Source organism: Falco rusticolus, chromosome Z (genome assembly GCF_015220075.1).
Source record: "Falco rusticolus isolate bFalRus1 chromosome Z, bFalRus1.pri, whole genome shotgun sequence".
Taxonomy (NCBI): domain Eukaryota; kingdom Metazoa; phylum Chordata; class Aves; order Falconiformes; family Falconidae; genus Falco; species Falco rusticolus.
In genome coordinates, this window is record NC_051210.1 from 6,970,269 (window position 1) to 6,991,875 (window position 21,607).

Consider the following 21,607-nt stretch of genomic DNA (forward strand, 5'->3'; position numbering starts at 1 on the left):
TATAGTTTAAATCACAGCAGCTGATGAAGAAATAAAGAATGCAAAAAAGATATACTTTATTTGTTTATGGAACCAAACCTTTCGGCAGGCACTCTGCACTACTTGCTTCTTTGCTCTATATTCTCAGTGCTTCTTCTGTCACTGGCTTCTTTCCTATTCTTTTTCTGACTGTGTTCTGGTAGATCATTTTACTTGTCTCTCATAGAGTTGCTCCTCTCCAATGCAATCATCATTCTCCAATCAGTCTTGACAGCTAAAATCTATTGTAAATTTTGAATATGGCTTCATTTTGGCAGAAAGTCTATTATTTTAGTTTTTAATTCCAGAAAGAAATTTTAGATCATATTACTTCTATATTGAACAAAATGCAGACCTTAACCCTACGTAGTCCAATTTAGTAAAACCCAGACAATAATATCCCCTGTATTAGCTGCCACCTGTGAATCCAGTGACAACTAAAAAGCTCAACAGAAGACAAAAAGACTACCCATAAATTATTAACATACAAGCAAACTGCTTCTGTGCCCATATATTTATACATCACCAATCTTGTAGCATTTTACTCTCATTCAACTCCCTTTAGAACTTTTTCTCCGTAAGCATTTTATTTTCAACTATCTGAGAAGATACTTCGATGAATGAATCTCTGGGTTAATGGCTTCTGTGAAATCTATCTTACTTGTGTCAAACAGAAAAAATCATTACTACCAGAATACCTCCAGCATTGATTTTATGGGATAGTACGTTGAAATTGTGACATTCTGATAGCCAGAATTTGAGGAGGCAATATTAAATGTAGTCCTATGGCCACATTACCTCCTTTATATTACTCCATGTATTGGGATTGATACTGGAACAGGTTACCCTCTTAAAATGTATTCAGCGTAGAGCTCTACTGTAGCAAGAACTTCCTACCAGCAATGACTAGGTCTTTGACAAGCTACCCATATGACCATATATTACAGTCACAGAGATACACAGATATATCACAAAGACTATCTTCACACTTTGTCAAGAGGAAGAATATAATTATCAGCAGGGCTCTGTAACAGTCCAAATGGAAATTACTATTCAATATTTCAGAAACTCCATAAAATCTGTTTACTGTTTTCTTTAGCTTATCACTGGAAAGTCATCAAAAGGAATAGGGTACCTGATTAAGGTTGCTTTTCTATCAATCTTCCAGTGAGATTTACATTGTGCCAGTAAACCCTTCTACCATTTCACCACATTGGTTATGCAGGTAGAGTATCCAATAAGTTTATCGGTCTGATGAGTATTTTGAGGAGACACCACTTTTAAAATAAGGTTCTGACCTTTTGTTGTTAGGCTACCATGATACAATTTGCTGTCATGAAGAAGCTAAGAGAAGTTTCAGGTGTTCTGGAGTCCGTACTCACACACCTCATCCTGAATGATCCGCAAATATCTGGAGGACAGAGCTATCTCTGCACAAGCATATAAATTCCTCTAAGAGACTTACCTGTGCTCTCCTAATGAAGACAGTGTTGCTGGTTTGATTTTTGGGATAAAACTATATTTCCCAAAACTGTGTGTGCTTGAACCGCGGGACCAGCTCAGTTGCTAGTATTTCCAGTTGCCTGGTAGATTGTGTCTCAGGATTACTAAATCCATGGAGTTTTTACAAGGAAGTACAAAATTAATGACATTCAAGTACTTGAAACAAAAGATTTAAATTGCTATACAGTTTAGCTAACGCCAGGATTTTAATGGAGATGGTGATTTATTTAAGGAATGTACATTTTCTTTCATAATAACCCACTGCTGTCACTAAAGGTTTAGTCTAATTCCTAAGTGAGATCAGTTGGTAAAGTCTGACTGTTCTTTTAGGTTAACTTACAAAAAACCTGTGCTATTTACCTTTAAATTACTAAAATTTAATTAATTTAATGAAATATAATTACAGTTTAATTAGTGCCTAAAATTTACTTTAAAATGCCACATCACACATTGTGGCAGTTAAAGAGCTCTTCACAAGGAGCAAAGAACTGGAGTGAGGAAAAAAAATGATCTTTCCATTCTACGATATATTTTCAAGTAATTTCTCTTGCCAGGAATTGGTTTATAAAAGCACAGTCTTAGAAAAATCTTTCTATCTATTAATGTGTAGGGAGTTGGCTGTACTGCACCACAGAGTTTTACCCTCTCAGCAGGAAAACCTCCCTTCCCCACCCTGCTTATGTGTGCACAATAAATTATCCCTTTTTGAAGCAACTCACATTTCTTTGTGTCAATTTTCAGATTTGCAGCTTTAAACTTATCACAGAACATTTGCAAATGTTACTATCAGTTCTTATTTCAAAGTTTTAGTGGGGACCAGGATATCGTCTAGGTTTAATTGTACAGGTGACACAATACCGTCTTCATTAGTCCCTCAAATCTGCATCGCGTAAGCCAAAAGTATTAGGTGAAAGTGCCAATGGCCTTGTCCTGCTGTGAAAGCAGTTTTCTTCTAGTTTATCTCCACATGCCAGTATTCACTTTAAAGTTGTGTGTAGAAAATGAAATTAAATCTCTGTAACAACTGGAGCCTCACTTACTTATTGTAATGAATATGATTTTTTTTAAAAAAGGAATACATTGCTTTTTTTATTGTACAACATTAACTTGGTGCTGCCATTTCTACTCCTTAAACGAAGTACCTATGAGGCCCAAGGACCAATGGAAGGCCTTGGATGTGTGCTTCTGACAATCTCCCAGAGACCTCTTTCTTATCTGCTGTTGGTAAATTGTGAGGTGTCTGTTGACTGCTGAGGTTCCCTTTGGTGTTAACCCTCTGTTGGGCCAGTGTAATCCAATAAAGATATTGCTTTTTATTTTACCATGCAAAGAACTCCTGGTTCCTGGAAATAAAGGCTCTCAAATGAAAAGTCACAGACTGTTCTGCTGGTATGTCATGCATTTAGAGCAAGTTTAGCAGAAATTCTCAGAGTTCACTTTCACCCTTCCTGTTTTCTTATTAGCATCTGCTGGATTCAATGACTCGCATTATGCAAGCACCACTTTCTTTATTCCTCTATTATTTGTTGCTTGTCAAAATAATCCATTTCTGTTTCATATCCATGGGTGATAAAGCAATTGTGGTAAAAAATTCTGCCAAGAAAACTGCAAAACTGTTTATTCAGAAAACTAACACAGTACCAGCTACCCTTCATTATTTCTCACTGTAAAGGCACACGCTTCACTCACTCAAGAACATGTGTTTTAAGAAATTTTCTGAATGCTGGACCTACAGAAAACAACTTTAGGACTATATTACACTGTAATTAACTGTAACTCTATTGAATAACACCTTGGTTATTTAGACTCGTAGTTTAAGTTATAGAGGTCCAATATGCAAATCTGATTTTTTGACTGTTTTTTTCAGTTGCCTTTATGCAGCGGCCATACACAATGGAGACAAATCAGCAGTTCAGTCTTGCGTATCCTGATCTATTGCCTTTAGTATTTTTGATGCGATAACTTCATATGTGAGGAGCATTTTAGTTTTTACGTACGTTATATATATACCACATCATTCAAAAAAATTTCAAAAATCCAAATCCTGTCACCTCGCTGTTCAGACAGCTTATATAGAATTTCAAGAGCTTCAACAAATATGATAACCTTCTAGTAATATTTAGCAACAGTAAACCATGCATACATGCATTCCCCCAAAATACTCCTCCTGATGAGAAAACTTTGCCAATCCCAACAGTAGTCCCTACTATGACAGGGAATATATGGTATTTCTGACCCTCACCAAGCGACAACCATATGAGAACAATGGGATTGGCAAGTAAATTAAACGTGCTTGTGTGATGCCTACTGTAAGTATCCCAAAGTATTGCTACATTAAAAAAAAAAAAATGTTACCGTTATCTAAAATCATCAACATATAAGCACCTATTTAAAGAAAAATCTTGCCTTCCGGCCTGCTTTTCAAAGAAAAATGGAACAACTGAATGTAAAAGAAAGTAAAATGTGAGAAGGCTTTTCCTATTCAAAAAATTCTTATCATCTAGTTAAATACCAGGGAGTTTTGTTATCACTAGGGCAAATCACTCAAAAACTATGGTATACTTAGCTTTTTATCTGTTTTCATGCATAAGACTTCACATTGCAAAATTTTGCTGTTGATGAGCACGTAATTCTTTAAGCCTTTTATCCTACTGAACAGAAGAATCCAAAACTGTCATTGCCAGTAGTATGGTGTAGCTTATTAGCCCAACTTCCCTTGTACTAATACATAACAGCTCATGTGCTAAAAAAAAATAATTAGATTATATAGCATCAGAAAGCTGCTGTACAGGAGAATGAATACAGAATACAATAATTTTATCACTAGGTAATTAACCCTATTGAAATTAATTTAGAAGATATGGATCATCACAGGTTTTAACTTTCTCTAAAATGGAAGTTTATTCATACCAATATTGTAATTACATTAATGAAGTCTGTACAAATAGCACATTTTCTAATTCAAGGTAGCATATATTTCCCCGAAACTCAAGAGGTTGGTCAGTCAATAGATTAATACATTCTGTCACTTAATACCTGTGATAATTTAAGCAGCTAGTGAAATTCAATACTGGATAACACTAGGGTAGGAACATGATCCTGATAAAACATTTGTCAGTCTTTGTAAAAGATGACAGGTATTTGAATAGGCAAGCGGATGTAGTGCAGCTTTCAGTAAGCTGACAGAAGTGGAAGCAATGTTGTACCCCTGACAAATGTTAGACCACTTTAAAATGACAGAATCAGAATTGTGGTATACCTAATATTATGTAGACCTAAGAGTTTTTCTGCGAAGTAGGGAGAATTCCTTTGCTAAAGAAAGATAGAAACTGAGACCCTCATTCGCTATTACTGCAAAATTGCGTCAAACAGGTGATTATACTATTAGATTTTCAAAAAAACTGATCATTGGATCCGAAAGCTATTAAAAGGAAAGATGTGATAAAGTTTGCTGCTTCAAACACAGTATTAGCAGAATGACAAGAAACCATGTAGAGCCATTCTTTTATTTGTTCTACTTTCATAACGGCATTAACGAGAGTATTAACAACAGGAAGAACACAAATGTACTTCTAGAATGCCTACAATGATAAACATGCAGTATCCTAAAGAAAACCTCTAGAAGCTTTCCACTGTTGACCCATAATTTTGAAAGTGATCTTTCAGACAACTAATCCACACTTTTAAAAACCTGAGTAAAGCAGTTGTGGTATCAGAGCTCTGTTAAATTCAAATTCACTTTGACACCTCTGCATGTACTAAAGCAGCCTATTTTATCAAATTGTAGTCCGCTCTGAAACTATGAATACTCAGATTGACTGCAAAATGTTCTCATTAAAAGTGTTGTACTGATAACTGAATGGCCACTGATACCCCCAAAAAGTGGCTGACAGCCTTCCTTCAGTATTTAAATAGTTAAAAATGAATTTGTGTTTCTCACTGATGTAAGGATTGAAAGTATAAATACTTACTTGAACTTCTCAGTAAAATTTTCACTAAGAGACAATCATGATGTAGCAACGTTTCCAAAAGCAAGTTCCAATTACAGTATGGCTGGGATAAGAGCAGTTTCAGCTGACCCTGGGCTGCCATTGCTCTGGCTGATGGAGTCCTTTCAAAATATAAGATAAAGACAGAATAATGTAGTTAATTTATCTATGAAATTAATATCCTTAAAGTGCAGATGTAATGCTAACTCCCTTAAATGTCAATTCCTCCCAGATTACTCTGAAAACACTTTCATGCTTGCTTACTTTAAGGCAGCTCAGGGTAGGAATTACATTTAATCTCAACTAGCTAAAAGCAAATTAACATTTGGTAGTCTGCCAAAGTTATAACTGATACAAAGCAACCTCCCTTATCTCTTTCATGGAACCATGTTTGCCTTGTTCTACCACGCAAAAAGGATTTTTTTTGTGCACTTGAATAAATTCAAGGCTATTATTCTTTAGTTTACTATTACACTAATTTTTTAGTAACAGCTCTGAAGTGTCCTTGATGAAGTATATGAAGCTCTCAATTAAAAAACAGAGAGAATGCTCAAAGGGGCTGCAAGATTCCACATCAGGTTGACCAATTCTTACATGTCCTGAAAAATCCACCTGATATATTAAACCAGTTGGATAACTGCTTTGACAGTAGGGAGAAGTGAGAAAGCATAGCAGTACAAATTCATTAGCTTTTAAGGAAATTGCAGTTTGTTTTCTGTTTGCGGTTTCCGTGTTCCGTAGAAGTTTAGGTTTCCCAACAAAAATATTCCATGGCTTCTTCTGAACTCAGCCAGTGACCCAACACCAAATGCTGAACTCACATTGGAGCAATTAAATAAAAATTAAAAAATATTGCTAAAAAAAAATAAATCTTGTCCTGCAAGATATTTATCACTTATTGTATTTATTATTTTCTCCTTCTTGAAATGTTTTTAAAAAAGAAGTTTTCAAAATCAGGTTTTGGATAATGTTTTTCTTTGAAAGCTTAATTTTTCATTATTTTGAAGGCTTTACTAAATTTCAACTACTTAGCCATTGTATTTATTCTATTTTGGCTTCAAGTTTATACAATAGTTGCTAATGCTGAAATTTTATGCACCGCATACGTAAACTTTTATGCACATAAATTTTACATGCACCAGTGTAAAAACTACATATGCACTGATGCGTTAACTATGCAGGCATAGACATCTGCCAGTACACACACTATACCTTCAGCATCAGTTGAAGCCTTCTTCATCAGGAGCTACATTTTCCTGTCAGACTAGAGAAGGATTTATATGCCCCTGCACATATACTTCATGTGCCATTTACACACAGCTACTGGGACAGAGCTAAATTGGATTCATGCATCTGTTCTAATGGAGGGCAACTTCTCTGTTATGTTGCACACTTCTGTGACCATCTGACTCAGCCAAGTGTGCCATCACCCAGCCTGGCTTGCATCACACATGAAAAAAAACAGAGATGACTACACAAAAATGCTGCTCTTCAGCCAAGGTTGACATACAGACAATACACCTAATACAAACCTACAATGCCCGGAAATGAAAATGCCAGCTGATGTACTCCTCTAGTTTAGTCTCTCACATATGGATGTTTACATTACCAGAAAAGCAGTATGCCACATAACTTGCAGGACAACCTTGAAGTAACCTAAGGAAACCAAGCTTCCATAATCCCATTTCCCAGCAGGACCTTCACATTGTGCACTTATGTCAAAACTTCACAGTTAATACTGTAATAGCCGTTTTCATAAAGAAGGATTCCACACAGCACAGCTTTAGGGGTTTTAACAGTAAAGCAAATACCTATGAGTTAATAGCAATGTACATGCCATGAAATCCTACGTACAGCTTTTGTGATTTACACATGATGACGTAACACTGGCTTAGCAATTACATTTTTCCATTTAAGTGCATACTAGATTCTGATATTATTTATCAAAAATATATACATGTGTACATTTAGATCCTGACAAAACTTGCAGCCAAAATAAAGTTTCCATATTTAAAACACATCTTGCATTCAAACTTTCAACATTAAGGCTCTGAGTTCTTCATAGTATTATCTTCATTTCTGTGTGTTCAAGATTAGCTACAGATTATATAAACTCTAACACATGTTAAGAGTAGCTAGTAATTAACGTTTAAATTAAAACAATTACTGTATTCATACTAGAATTAGTGCTGTGGCTGAAGGCAAACTCAACGCTTTGCTAATTCAGCTAAAATACATGGGCCAGTTTCATTTTCTTTCTCCCTTGAATGCCACATTATCATATCTAATAAGGTCATTCATTGTCTTCAAAATGTAGGAAAAGGGACAAGTTTGGTCACTTAGATTTATGAAGGACAATATTTTAAATTACTTTAGAAATAAATGCCATTTTTAGAATATTTGAGTTGAAATAAAACTTGTCTGTCATTGACCAGATGGGAAGTTATCATGTTGTAATATACACCAGTTCTTGGCTCTTTAAGCCTCTTGCAAATTGAAATGTACAATGGTGTGACTCACTTGGAGGAAAAATAAAATATAGCAGATATTCCCTACAGCCATGAAGCTAGCACCAATAAATGCACTGAGAAGTTTTGTAACGTGCATATGGAGAGGCATATGTTCTCCCATCCTCATAGCTCAGTACTAGTGAAAATAAGACTAGCCTCATAAAAAGTGACAAAAGGTGAAGTACATATAAATATCACACATATAAATGTTCAGTTTTGTACAGTGAAGGAAAAAAAACCCAGAACTCTGATTTGCAAATGGTATGATTATAAACCCCAAATAAAGCAACAAATGAATCGTAATTACCACTAAAAAAACCTGTAATATAAATTATCAGCAATTATTTAATTTAATAACCAGCTATGTTATTTTGGTTGGTATCCCAGACAGAAAAAAAGAAAACTTCAAATGGTAAGTTCAAGACTTTACAAGGCAAATAAACATTAACGTAAGTTCTTGTTAACCACATTGACAAAGATGTTGAAGTCAAATAGATATAAGAAAACAGACAGTAGACATTTTTAGGCATGAAAAATAATGTAGTAAATCTGCTTAAATAGTAAAATTGTAAACAAAATAATTTCAGGAACTAACAAAATTTTGTCTTGAAATACCATGCTTAGGAAAAGCAAATACCTAACATGCATATTTATGCCAGGTTAGAGTCTTCTGTTAAAAATTAGGTGGCCACAGTTGGGAGGTGTATAATGGCCTGTGCTTCCAAGTTTGTTACGGACAGTGAACACACATTTTTATTAGATGCAAGAAGTAAAATAATAAAACTATTCAGGAAGAATTAGGATGCTCTAAAAATAGACTTTTGCAATACTTTAACATAATGTGTCTTGCTAATACTGCAAATACAGTATTTCAAGAAAGAAAAGCTTCCATGACATAAATATACAGTGCAAAACCAATAAAAACACATGAACACCTCAGAATATGTCCCTCAAACTACTTCATTACATACAGGATCTTTAATTGTTTTTTCTGAGCAGCTGAACGATGTGTTGTTAAAAGAAAACATAAAGCACTTTACTCACATAATTTACTCATTATCACCAGGACAGGATACATAGCTTCATATACCTGGAACATCCTCACACAGGTACACTAACCGTAACTTAGAGATATGCTTTCTTTTGGACTCCTCACTTTCCCATTTGGTGATCAAGAAGATGTATATTATCTCACCTTTCACAATGGCAAAATATGTAAATGCTGGATAGCTCTGGAATAGTTTTATGCTACTTATTCAAGACAAATATGTCCGAAATAGCATCTGTAAAATCCTAATTCCACTTCGAAAAAGAGAATCGTGTCAGACTGAAATAGCACCAGCATTTCCTTTACGTATTTTTTACACAGCAGAGGGTACTCACTTGTGAAGCCATTTTCTACAACTCATAATTCGCAGCATAATTTAAATTTTGAATACTGGCCTTGGATTAGGGCATCAAAAAGCTTATAGTCTTTTCTACAGTAAGTCCTTAATGAAGCATAAATGTTCCCAGAAATAGAGTAGATCCCTTTTTAATTGATCATGCAGTCATTCCCTCTCCTATAGCCCCCCTCCTCCTCTCCTTTCTCTCCACCCATGCATAACTTAAAAAGCCAATGGCAAATTTCCCCCAGGCTCAACTGAGAGGTAAAAACACATGATCTTTCAAGCTTCAGAAAAACTGAAATTACTCTTTCAAGCAGGGAAAAGGACACATTCTGAATTCAACAGTTACCCACTCTGTTTGGCACTTTGGTTAGCCAACCACACAACTTTGATTCAGTCACAGCATTATTGCCTCTGGTTTGGCAGTTATCAGAGGCACCAGGGAAGAGATAACAGTGCTACTGGACATGTAGTCAGGAGTGAAGGCTATGGAGAGAAATCAGCATGTTTTGTGTAGCATGGGGCAAAATCAGAGGGAAGATATTGTGAAGTACAAGGTACAACATACTGTGCGTACAAGATAAGGGGTAATAAATCCACAGTACATTGGTCATCAATAGGTCACCACTCCTATGACAATGTATTCCTTCAAAATATAAACATTCTTTCTCAGAAAACAAAATAGTGACTCACAAAAGCAGGTCTTCATGAAAATGGAGAGTGAAAATCTCCCAGGAAATAACTGTTGAAGAGGAGGAGGAGGTGAAGGGGTTAGGAGAAGATCTACACTGGTGTGGGAGTGCTTCAGGTTCAAAATTAGAAAGGGAATGACAGCACAGCTGGTAACATATATCTCATATGAAACTTGTCATTATATGCAGTGATACAGAAAAAGAAATTAAGCTTTTGCCTCTAATCATGCAATAATCTCCTAAAAAATCAACTACGATCAAGCAGGATATTTTTCAATGAGTTATTTATATATCAAACGGGGTTTTTTTGACCAGCAATCATAAACAGAGAGGCATACGTTCATTATCCTCTCTTTAATTACAAGTCTTTCAAAACAGCAACTGTGCTGAAACACATTATTGTCAAGAGCTATATACCCTTTAACTAAAGAAAGAAAACCTTACAGATTATTCAAATATCAAACAGAAAGATTAGCAAAAAGCTACACAGTAGACTGCTTTCAGCATGACCTTTCTCTGAGAATCTTAAAGTTTAAAGAAATCTGCAATGAATTTAGAAAATGTTTCTGTTTTTTTAATCAGAATATTAATTAGGTATTTATTCAGATACACTCTTCTCAAAATGTTGTAACAGTATTTGATTAATACTGACCATCTGCTGATACTTTTAAAACCATCGATTTCTGATACTCACTTCAGTAAGGAAGAACATGATGACTGTATGAAAAATAACCAGTGTAATGGATGGTAAAAGACTTCTGAAAAATCTTGAGGAAGATGTTCATCAGAATTGTTCAGGAATGTCCTGAAAAAAACCAAACACTTCTAAATTACATGGAAGACTGAAAATCTCTTTGGATCACTAGTACTAAATATATATATTTATGTATGTAACTAGAAGACAAAAAATACCTTTAAGATAAATAGTATTAATACATGTATGAGCGCAAGTAATTTCAAATTTATTTATCTTATGTACTGTTAAAACTTTCATTCTGTATCTTATTTGCGTTCACTCTTTGAACCTTGGTATCTAGCACTGATAGCACCGTTAAAGCAGTATGCTTCATATTTTTATTCCTATATAGTGCGTTTTCAAACTATGTTTGAAAATGCATGGAATAAGCAATTTCCTTTGCTTTCAGTCATTCATTTCTATAGCTCTTTTCTTTCTGCATAATACACGCATCATATTATCAACACTTTTATCATAAGTAAAATATCTTTCAAAATTATAACGGTTCTCATTTGAATAACATACAAGGATGTATATACTTTGGATTAAACTGACAAAAATGTGAACCAGAAGCTTTGGACCTTCACTGGCTTGTGAGAAATAGAATACTGCCTGAAAAAAATGCTGTCTTCAAGTATAAAGACTGGCAAAGAATTAGATAAACTAGTTTTATGTCACTTCTGCATTACTTCTCTTACCTAAATGATGGGAGAGGCAAAAATCAGGTATGTCCAATCCACTGGTACTAAAAATTAACTATTTTTGTTAACTAATGATATTATATGTTTATAAATACCTATAATTATACAAACAGGATTATAGAATTTAATATTTTACTTTAATTATTATATATTTATATAAATATAAATAAATGTATCAGTATCTGTACAATTCTGTAGCCACTACACAGCTGCAATAACGTGTGATAGGAACGGATGCTCCTTGGCCTCTTCCCTTTTTGCTCTCACTTGCAGTGAATACAATTCCAGCTGAGAGGACACAGTCTGTTATAGCCATCCCCCACAAGCCATAATCAATTATCACTTCTTTTGCACATTACTTTTCAGCTTACTTGGCTGTGAATTTTTCATCTTAATAACTTTCCTTCTCTGAAGTTTGTTTCTTTATGTATCACGGCTGGGATTTTCTAAGTTAGATAAAGACGATAACTACCTTTAAAGATGCCACTTCTACAGAACTCATTCATGGTATATTTGCTTTACTTTCTGGAGTGATTCAATGTCATTCCCACTTTTGAGTCAATACTCTTTCTATTGCAGTAAGAGTAGAAGGACATTTAGAAATACCTCAGGAAAAGACCTAAGGACTTTTGCAGGACAAGAGAATCTTTGTACAAGATATGAAAAAAGCCACAGCCAAACATGGAAACAGTGAAAGTGGACCTAAACAGAAGTGGAGACGTAATAGAAACCCATTCGAATACAGCCTTCAGGAGCCTCTAACCTAAAAAGTAAAATCTCCTCCTTCTTACAGGATGCTTTGTCACTATGGCATTAATAGCACGTGTGTTCTGCCATTTAATTATTTAACACTACTTTTTAACTCTTTTTCACAGCTGCATACAAGCAATTTACAAGTGTAGCTACGTGTCTGTGAGGCAACCGTCTGCCTGTAAGACCCCATATGAAAGAAGAGAGAGAATTACATTTTTTCAACAAGAAAGGCAGGTGTATAGCTTCTGAGCTTCTTCAAAAGATAGGGTGATTTATTTGGAAATTAATTTTACTATTAAACCAAAATCATAGGAAGAATTTACTACAGACTTCAAAATTATCTTAGAGTAAGCAATATCTGAGCAGAAGGATTAGCACATAGTGAACTTGTGCTCTTTGTGAATTCATGTAAACTTGAAGATTAAAAATAAAGCTGAGATTGTAATATCGAAAAAGGAGAACTTAAGCTAGAAAAATATTTCAGCAGATGAGAGATAGTAAGATTTTTTTTTCTCTAATTTTCTCACAGTGTTTGAATGGCTGTCTTTAAAATAATTATTTTCTAACTTAAGTTCTCCTTTTTGGGTAGTAATGTAATACAAAAAGGCAGCATCTTGTCTACTGATAGGGTATGAACTGTTTGAAGGACTTCAGGGCTAAAGCAGCTTGTTAAGTATGGTTTCTTAGCTGTCTCCTAAGGACAAGCACAGGGCAGACTTTTGGACTCTAAGGCTTATAACAAAACCTCTACAAGAATTTTTAAACTGAGATGGAGATAATCTGAGTGCTTATTGCTTAAATATTAGAGTAACTTCTAATACTGTGAAAAAAATAATAATCAAGTGTCAAAGGATAACACAATAAATCTGGTGCCAGAATTTCTCAGTGTCCACTGCTGGCTATGTAATTCTTGCCAGGGAACCCCAACTCTGTTCCAGAGAGTTTTTCAACTATTCTTCTGACAGAAGTATAATAATAGCTAGTAGGAAATTTATTTTGACTACAAGTTATGTTAAAGCAGCTGCCTATAGTCTCAAAGCAGTGGATAGAATCTGTGAAAGTATTTAATACTCCAGCAAAAGTCCAAAGTTATAGTAGTTTTATTCTTCAGTAGAGTGTGACAAGGTGAGAACTCATCTTGTAAGCCTCAGTGCAGGTGTGAAAAAATGAGATGCCAACAAGATACATCCTAATGATATTTCCTTGTAGACTTTGAAGGATTTAGCTCTGAATACGGAATAAACATCACTACAAAGCAACTTCATGAATTACAACCCTTACATATGAAAATCAAGAGAAACACTTTCAGTTTTTAAAATTGAATGACAGATATTTTTACCCAATAGACAGCAATTTTACCAATAGAATCTTTACATTCTTCTCTCAGCATTTAAGTCATTCACCTGATTTCTTGTTAGGAAAGTAAGATACAATAATTCATAGTATAAAACCACAAAAAGTTGCATCCACCTTACTCATTATGATCTTCCCTAGCAGAAAGTTTGTCATCTCCTACACAGGACAAAAGATTAAAGGATATAGAGAAAAGCACAAGAATGGATCTGCTCCAACTTGAGCAACCTTCAACCTCGTGCAGAAGACAGTGTCTACTCTGAAGTCATAAATGGTTCTGTTGTACTGCACATTGACAGCCTGCTTCTCCTGGCTTTCATTCTGTAAAAAAACATAAATGAAGAACAGTACTGGTTTCTCCTACAAAATCCACAAGCAGCATTGAAACTGTTAGATCCACTGCACAAAACCCCAGTTACTGGAACTGCATAACTGACAACAGCCTTGCCAGTAAGACTATGATGACTGGAATTCTGAGAGATGAAAATCCTCTTTTTTCAGAGGTTTGGGTCAGCAGCAAGAAAATAGCAACATCTGGTAGTTTTGGGGAGACTGCTGCTCAACAACAGCAAGGCAGACAGAACACACATTAAGGACACCTGCACGTAACACTGTAGTGGGGGAAGTGGGCACAGTAGGTAAAACAAACAGAGTGCCAAGTCACAGATGACTGGGCCAACAGAAACTCACAAAGTTCACTGAGATAAAGTACAACTTTTTGCCCCATCCACAGAATTATATTAAGGTAGGCTGGGGAGAGACTGACTGAGTACCGACCCTACCCAAGCCTGGGGTTTATGGCCAGAAGGGCGTTGAATACAAGGCAAGAGGGTATTGTCACTAGAATCCATAAGTATGGCAAGCAAACTAAAGACACTGACTTGCTTCATCAACTTGGCAACAGCTAGTCCTTACCTAGAATATTCTGTTGCAGTGTTTGGCATACAGCCCAAGAAGGATGTGAGGAAACTGGAAAAGACGAGACTGCATCACCTATGACAAGAAGTTGAGGGACCTAGGCTCCCTCACTCTGGTGAAGAGGTGGCTAGAGAGTGGAGTCATGTCATGGCAGCCTACAGCTACCCAAAGGGTAATTACAAAGACAACAGTGACAAACCTTTCTCAGTGGGGGCTGGCATGATGCAGCAAGCCACAGCCAGCAGCTTTGAAGGTTCACACCAGGTATCAGGCAATACCTTGCACTAAGGCAGTACAGCTGTGATGCAACTTTCCCCACAGAGACTGTAAAAGCTTGGTTCCTGGAGGTTTATGTGGGTGAGCTAACACAGTCATGTCTGACTACTCTTGGTGATTGACCTCCTTTGAGCAGAAGGTTGGGCTAGGTGACCTCAAGCAGTCCGTTCCAACCAGCATTTCTATAACACTGAAGCTACTTCAGGAAGGCCAGAGAAAGGTGGAGGAGAATGAAGCACAGAACAATGGGTGAGTAGTAAAACCTGATAACCCAAGATTCATAGGTGAACTTAGGACAGGGTCTAAGCAGCCTTGTCACACAGACAAGAAACTCTTGAGTGACAGCAGAATGCAAAACATTTGATCACAGAATTAGGAAGGAGAAAGCATATGCCAAAATCACCCTATTTGAAGTTAAGAATATTATTAATTTTTCAGTACCCCTACTATTTTGTTGCATTTCAACAACATAATAAAGAGTTTTGAATAATTGTAATTCGCTGGAAGCAATAGTTAATATAGCATCTCTAGTAAGCTGGAAATGAGCCAGTCCTATTATTAGAGAACTCCTGGAAAACAATGTTCTGTCATCACTGCTTTTATGATTACACAAAACCTTCCTGAACCATCTAAGGATTAATTTAAACCTAGCCCCTGCAGGGAAATCTTCTAGTACCAAAAGAGAGCATGATAGATTTAAAAGAAAAATCTTTATTTCACTTCCAGTTAATTGTACCAAAGTTTTGAAAGATACAGAGCCAAGCTAACAGATGGAGATTTTGATTATACAGCTGTAATTGTAAAGAGAACTGATGAAGGATTAGTATTCCTTTGAAATCAGGCATAACTTCTGAATTTGTTATTGATAGATTCCAAACGTGATGAACTGTGCACAATTCAGTAAATAACAGACCTTGGAATTCAACCTAAAATTCCATACATGAGAGTGTTTCCAATTGGACACAATCGTTCAAGAAGCTAATTCGGTAAATCTGTTTTTTCTTTGTATTCTGGACACTGAGTTAGGTTACCTGACAAATTCTGGCTGTAATGAAACACACAATATGAAAGAACTACTTTGATAACAGAGTCTCACAGGTTTTGAAAACAGAAGTTCTGGATACACATTCATAAAGAATATCCCTTTTTATTTACACAAAACCAAGCATCACCTCTCTAACAATTTTTTTTGGGGGTGTGTGTGTGAATATTATTTTTGTAACTATATAACAAAGTACAACATTTTCATATTCTTCTTAAACAAAGATGCCAGATTTTGGTTATGATTTGCAGAGTACTTTGTATTAAATTAAATGAGCTGCTACATCCTGCACATGTCAAGTTTTTGATTTCTAGAAAAGCAAATTAGGATACTGAAATTTATATCCCTAAATATGAAACCTATATGACAAATTTGTCAGTCTGTAGCACTTTACATAACACACAAAATATGCTGCCTCACTCTTTCCACTGGCACTTTGTTCTGAGACTCAGCCAGTTCTCAAAGTAACACAAATTTTTTATGGTTCCAGGTACAGATAAATCGGTAAACAGTATGGATTAATGGAGGAAACTAGAATAGCTAAAAGGAACAGACTACGCTATGTATTTATTTTAGTCCATCATTATACAGTCTTTCCTACAGAAAAGATGAAATGTCAAAATCGACAGCAGAAGCAGTTACAGCTTCCACAGTGTCCATTCCACAGCAGGACTACCTAATCTGTTCATAAGTCACCTCCTTAATTGCTATTTTTTCATAAGCCTGCATTATATAAGATCAAACATCCAGTACAATCCACTTTCACATGTTCCTCAGAGCCCACAAACACCAAAATGAGCCCACGTGACAAAAAATATTTAGTTAAAGAAGCTTAAATGCAGGAGGTCACCACCCTCCTAATAGTACCATTAGCATTACCCAGAATGCTCTTATTTAGAGTAATAAAATAAAAGCCAGTTTAATAGGATTTGGCTCTCTTAGGTGTTTTTTTTGGGGGTTTTTTTTTTGGTTTTTTTTATTTCAATTTGAGATCTCACTTTGTGTTGTTTCTTACCCCAAACTCCAGCAAAACTTTTAGCATGAAAAAGCAATGAAAGTCTCGGGCCCAACTGCAGTGCAAATAACATCCTTTTGTTTACAGCTGTGACTCGTGAAGACATAATTTTATAAAGACAGGCATTTTATACCCTTTCTGTTTTAAACTGTGTTTAATATGTGTTGAAGCACACTGGTCATGTAACCAGATGGTAATTTCAGACTGGTAAGAATGTGTTTCCAACAAAATGTGTCCTAACTGAACAGTGAATCACAAATTTGGGACAGTAATTATTAATGAAATTCTATTGCTCGTGTTACAGAAGACATCGAACCAGACATTCATTATGGTCTGCATTATCACCAGACTAAAAGATGTGCAGCACAGGAGTTTGATCCAAAGCTATTAAAAGCCCAGCAGATATAACTGAGCTTCAGGTAAGACCAAGGAAGTTCACGACCATATCAAGAAATGGCCAAAGGTAATGAAACTGTGTCAACTATGTCAACTATAGATTGCATTTGTACTTCAACGCAGTTAGTCACCTTTTAGATCTATCCATGTAAGCTCAATAACCAATTTTATCTCAAGTTGAACGTTTCTTTCATACTCACACATACAAATTCTTCAGTGGTGAAGTTAAAATAGCCAGCACAGAGAGCAGACTATTGCAGTGGCTATGTATTTTATAGATCTTGAGATCTCTGTCTTCACGTGGGTTCAGAAACTCCTCTACAGAGCTGCAGACTGACCAAAGCATATCTTCAGTGGACATCAAAATGGCTGCAATATCAATTCTGTAATGGGTGATGGAGGGCAAGTGAAAACATTACTTAGGACATTAGGACTGTGGTATATTGCAGTGAAACACAGCTTTCCTCTGACAATATAAAATACTTAAATCATAGCATGGACTTCAAATTTCATCCTCCACCAGTGGTGTAGGATTTCTAAATCCATTACGCTTTTAAAAATACAGTGTTTCCACAGAGAAGTTGTTACTGAAACTAGTCAAAAGAAGACTTAAGAAATACGGAGATTTCCTCTTCCAAAGGACAATGCCACTAGGCAGGAACAACTTACATTCTAAACTACAACCAAATAAAAATAAATGTAGCTTGCTTTATGATAAAGTATAATTAGAATATACATATCTATTTTCAAACCCAGGTGGAGTAACATAGTAACGACAAGTGAACTAAACCTTCCATTTGCAAAACTTTTAACTGACAGGCAACATATTACGATACAGAACGTGCCTGAGCCAGTAATCTGTTGTCTGTTGATACTGGTTGGCAGAGCACCACAAGCCATTGGCCTAAACGATAGCAAGAACCTGAACTACAGTGACATAATCTCACAGGACTGTGCTGACACAGAACATGCAGGAAACAGATGGATAACACAAAATATATGGTGAGCATGAAGTTGGACTGAAAAAAAAAACTTAGTATTTAAAAGCCAATGGATGCATATGCTATTGTCTGCATTTTTAAGGATCATCTTATTTGTGGAACATCTAGGCAAACACACATGAACAGACATTTGTCTATATTACAGAACAGATCTCTAACATTCCAAGAACCGTTGGGGGAAAAGACACTCCCTACCCCAAAGTAGTACTATAAAAAAAACCCCAAAACATAAAACCTCTGTGATAAAAAATACTGATTGTTATTGATTAAAAATTGTTTTTTTCAGTGGTGCATGACTGGATTGTTCTATTCACTTAGTGACAAAGAATCGCTTTACTAAATAAAACAGCTTCTCTACAAAATGAGTGTAAAAAGTTTTCTCTTGTTCAGTATTTTGAAGCAAATTATTACAGAATTGACTAATACTATGCTTAAGAAATACTGTATCAATAAATATTCATATATCAGGGCATTTTTTTTTCCAAGAAACTTCCAGAAAAGTTTCCAGGACACCTCTCTGTACTGAAGTACAGAAGGGCCTAATCATGGTCAATTAGTTCAGGAATAGACCATGCAAACAGGTATTCTGACACGCAGAATAAAACTTTGGGGTTTTTCCCAATTATTCCAAGACTGTGAACTTCTGCAAATTACTTAAGCTTCCATGACACTGCTTCTTTTCATAATAAAACTTAGGTTGACAGCACATAACTCCTAGCTCACAGAGACCATATCTCTGCTGAGGGTCCGTCATCTCCTAAAAATGAAAAACGGTTAAGTTTTTAACTTGCATGGCCACCACAGACTACATCAATTTCAAAATCTAAAAAGAGGAACATAATCATGTAAAGAAAGATACATAGCAAAGGGGCAGGATGAGAAATACACTGATTTCTTCAGCAAAACAAGACAATGGATAGAAAGAGAAAGGATGGTGGTAGGGTAAGCTTCCACCTCGAGGCACCTGCTTCAGTATTCCTTAATGAGACCCTCCACTCTGGCAAAACACAAGAATCCCAACGAGAACGTCCAGCTTTGTATTTCCTAAAATGACAGCAGAAGGAATGGTCTTTTCCTCCTCTCTCCTTCTGCACTGGCTTCATTCTGGCAAAACTTCAGATGCGACCTCACAGCTCTTTGATTTGAAAAGCCCTATGAAAAGAAAACTCACATTCCATTGGAACACATGGAGTTTTCCTCATGAATCAAGGGCTTGACTTCTAATCTTGATGCTGCCAAATCTGCCCACATTTTTTGTTGCACCACCACTTCTCAGGGCACTGTTCATGAGGCTTTCAAACTAATCAAGCAGTTTATGGAACAATTTCACCAAGAGTTCGAAAGAGGTCTTTGATTCTGCGTGGTTTAGTATATGACTACCAAATACACTTAAATATACAAAATATATTGAATTAAAATGAACATCAAAATACATAAATTGTGCCTACCCCTTCTGCTGTGTTCATTAACATCTAAATCTGAATCAAAACAGTGCGTAACAGAAAACCAAGATTTACTTATTTTATCCATTAAAAGTATGCATTAAATATATAATCATTACCTGATTTGTGGTGTTCTCTTGTAACTGGGGCAGGCCTGACAATATCTGGAGGACAGCATCGCCAAAGATTGCTCTAGTACATCTGTAAGAATCTCCTGGGCTGTCTTGGGAGGTAGAATAGTCCACAGATCATGATGAAGAGCACAGCAGAAGTAATGCCACATCTGGACAGAGAATGAGCATCTTTCCCCCTGGCAAAACCACCACACATTAAATAATAAAAACACACCTTCCAAAATGTCAATTTAATTTCTGTAAATCTAATTAATTAAATCTGAAGAGAAACAGCTGAAGTTTCAGGTACACGATGACCAAAAGATGGTCCTTGACAAGATATGAAACATCTTTATTAGCCAGGAAACATGTGTTCCATTTCAGTTACAAAACTAGGGTTGTGCCACAAAACCAAACCACAGCATTTGACCTCTTAAATCCTTAATTAACCTGTTCTCAAAACTCATAGTGTTACAAGTGTAGTTTGAAAACATATACGGTATTCTATACTCACTATAAGAGTCAGATGAATTTAATATAACAGTTTCTGTGTCCTTGAAAGAAAATAATTATGTAACCACTTAAGCATGTTTTCCCCCAGATTCACCAATGCCACACATAACCATGATTACGAAACTTAGGCAACAGGAATAGAAAAAAATAACAACTGAACAATTAAACTGGTAATAAGAGATACTGAGATTTTTTTAGTTGGGTATTTTTTTCATCTCATAATGGTAACTCACTGAAATTAAATATTTCCAGCGAAGGAATCTGGATTGGTATTAATATTTCATTGTCTATACAGAATCACCTCTATAAGACACAGAGATAAATCCAAAGGAGTCAAAATCACAGTGATTAATCTGTAGTATCTGTAAGTACACAGTTCAACTCACCTTTAAATATTTAAACTAATACCTGTTCTGAAGATAGCCTTGTGATGAAGCTGTATCAGAACAAAGACTTGAATCTTCACTTCCCACATTCCAATGGAGTTGAGGAATACTTTAAGAATTTGCTGACATTTTATAATTATGAGAAATATAAAACCACCCCGTGATTTTTAAAACACTCTAAGAGTTTGATAGCCATTCTCTAATAATTATAAAACAAAGTAATCTGGCTTCTGTTTAAACACACCACATTAGCAGACTATTGGAAATTGTCATTATTCAGTATTTCTCTGCCATAATATTTGAAGTGTTTTTTATACTAAAAAGTGGTTAAATTATGACAGAGAAGAAAAGTACCAAAGTACCAAACTTGTGACCACTGCTCTAGGCATTAAATTTATGATTGGCATAGGAATCTCTGAAATCTCATTTAGGAAAAAAAACCAAACAAATCACTAAGTTGTCAAACTTTCCACGTTTCACTAATGCAAAGGAGAAAAATTTAACACAGATAAGTTGTGAAAGAAAACTATATGCCTGATTTTCCTTGTACATACAACCATGGACGTCTTATAACTGTTTTAAGCATATTTCTTTCAACCAACAAACTGCAAACAATAACTGGTATTTTGAACAATCAAGTACTTGACAAGTGTTTTGACAGAGGTAAACTAGGATTATCTTATATTGACCAAAAATGGACCTAATAAAATTATGGACATACTAAAATAATATGCTATTTTTCTTATATGAAATAAAATTACAGTATTATTGCATGAAATACTGAAACATCATCATAAGCAAGTACAAGTTTACTTCATAACTCTAACTCATAACTTCATAACTTCGCATAACTCAAGTGCTA

General features: G+C 35.5%; 1 protein-coding gene across 3 annotated transcripts in view; it reads right to left on the minus strand.

Annotated features, from left to right (window-relative positions):
* The window catches only part of KIAA0825 (KIAA0825 ortholog), a 252,837-nt gene that overhangs the window by 139,171 nt on the left and 92,059 nt on the right, over nt 1-21,607 (minus strand). For all 3 annotated transcript variants that reach the window (XM_037374639.1, XM_037374640.1, XM_037374641.1), the window contains 4 exons: nt 19,853-20,043; nt 17,491-17,673; nt 10,795-10,905; nt 5,493-5,632 (listed from right to left, as the gene is read on the minus strand). In XM_037374639.1, coding sequence (XP_037230536.1) covers nt 5,493-5,632; nt 10,795-10,905; nt 17,491-17,673; nt 19,853-20,043 — 625 coding nt within the window. The remainder of the gene's footprint in view (nt 1-5,492; nt 5,633-10,794; nt 10,906-17,490; nt 17,674-19,852; nt 20,044-21,607) is intronic.